We start from the raw sequence: 1720 nt of genomic DNA on the forward strand, positions 1-1720 counted from the left end.
TTCTCGCCAACAAAATACACAATAGATTTAAGGCAAGAATTTGTAAGATTTCATATGCTGGAATTTTTTAATCAAATGAATCAGTTCCAGATTGTACGGTACTATGGACCAAAGCAAACGTTTATAAAATATATCTGAATCTTAGTGGTATGGCAAAGTAAATAACTTCCCTCCTACATTATCAGTAGCGGAGTAAAAATGTACAAAGGACACCAGCGACCTTTTTTCTTTATAAAAAGCGTTACTGCATATTTATCATACCCGTCTTTGACAATACTCATCTCTTATTGGTTAAAACAGAATCCTTCTTCCTATTGGCCTGCAGTTTTCAACCAATCGCAGTAAGAGAAACACGGTCGAGAAAGGTATAAAAGACCTTCAGTTACGATTGTTCGCTGCTTTCTTCGCCTTGGAAGGAAGAAGAGTTGGGAGATGTCTGGCCGCGGTAAAACTGGAGGCAAGGCGCGGGCGAAGGCGAAATCGCGCTCTTCCAGAGCTGGGCTGCAGTTTCCTGTGGGTCGAGTTCATCGGCTCCTACGAAAGGGCAACTACGCCGAGCGGATTGGAGGGGGCGCTCCGGTATACCTGGCTGCCGTGCTCGAATATTTGAGTGCCGAGATTTTGGAGCTCGCTGGCAATGCCGCGAGGGACAATAAAAAGAGCCGAATCATCCCGCGACACTTGCAGTTGGCGGTTCGCAACGATGAAGAATTAAACAAGTTGCTGGGGGGAGTCACGATCGCCCAGGGCGGCGTCTTGCCGAACATCCATGCGGTTTTGTTGCCGAAGAAAACCGAAATTCTGCATAGCGCTACTAGCTCCAAGCCCACCACCAGCGTGAGCAAGTCTGCCAAGATACCCAAAGTCGCCGTCAAGCCGACGGCCGCTCCTGTTGCTGTTCAGTGAAGACGAAATGACAGCCCTGCCCCGGGGGACAATACTGAGACCCAAAGGCTCTTTTCAGAGCCACCCACAGGCTTTTTGGAAGAGCTTTTCACTGCGCTAAACAAAGTTGCAAGAACTCAACGTGCAGGAGTGGTTTTAATTCTCAACCTAACGAAATGGGGAGAAAATCGTGCAGAGGTTCTACTGAACTCAATAGGAAAGGGGGGGGGGTTATTAACGAGCCCGATCTGCTAGTGGGAGGCCTGTCAAGCAGTCGTGCAGCCGCGTGTGTAAAAAGCTACCCGCCGCGTTTTAAGCCGGCTCCTGGTCATGTGACCCAGAATGGCCTTGTTAGGAGATCTGAAGTATTAAATCGCAACCTAGATAAGGTGACTGCCGTCGAGCAGTAGTAACAAACCCTAAGCATTAACCCCACTGGTCAATAAGCGACATACATAGGCTGTCAATACTCCCTCCTTTCCACTGACAACTGCAACAACTTCCATCTTGGGATCGAGCACAATATTGATCAATTATTCAGCTGCTATGAGATACAAGTTCTTATTTTAAAAAGTGGTGTGGTAAACATTTTTTATTTACAACTGCATTCTTCTAACAGCCATTAATCTTTCTCCCGCATCCTTTGATTATCAAGATCTATTCAGTGTTTCTGTGCCTTTAGGTTAATTTTATTCCTCTTCCCACATTCCTGTTTCTCCTGGGAGAAACTAGGATCTCCAGCCCTGCCACCAGTTCACGCTTCGGAAACATAGCTTGGCCCTGGCACTCTCTTCTGACAGCATGAAGAACGGGACAATCTTCTCTCCAGCAAAAG

At 46.9% G+C, this 1720-nt stretch overlaps 1 protein-coding gene across 1 annotated transcript; it reads left to right on the forward strand.

The window, feature by feature from the left end:
- The first annotated feature begins 432 nt into the window (after window positions 1-432).
- On the forward strand, window positions 433-906 carry LOC103063189 (histone H2A-like). The gene has a single exon (XM_007431309.2). It carries the CDS (start codon window positions 433-435, stop codon window positions 904-906), a length of 474 nt encoding a protein of 157 aa, XP_007431371.1.
- The last annotated feature ends 814 nt before the right edge of the window (window positions 907-1720 follow it).

Source organism: Python bivittatus, unplaced genomic scaffold (genome assembly GCF_059951505.1).
Source record: "Python bivittatus isolate LINGU-HERP-01145 unplaced genomic scaffold, Pbiv_v1 ctg000080_np1212, whole genome shotgun sequence".
Lineage (NCBI taxonomy): Eukaryota > Metazoa > Chordata > Lepidosauria > Squamata > Pythonidae > Python > Python bivittatus.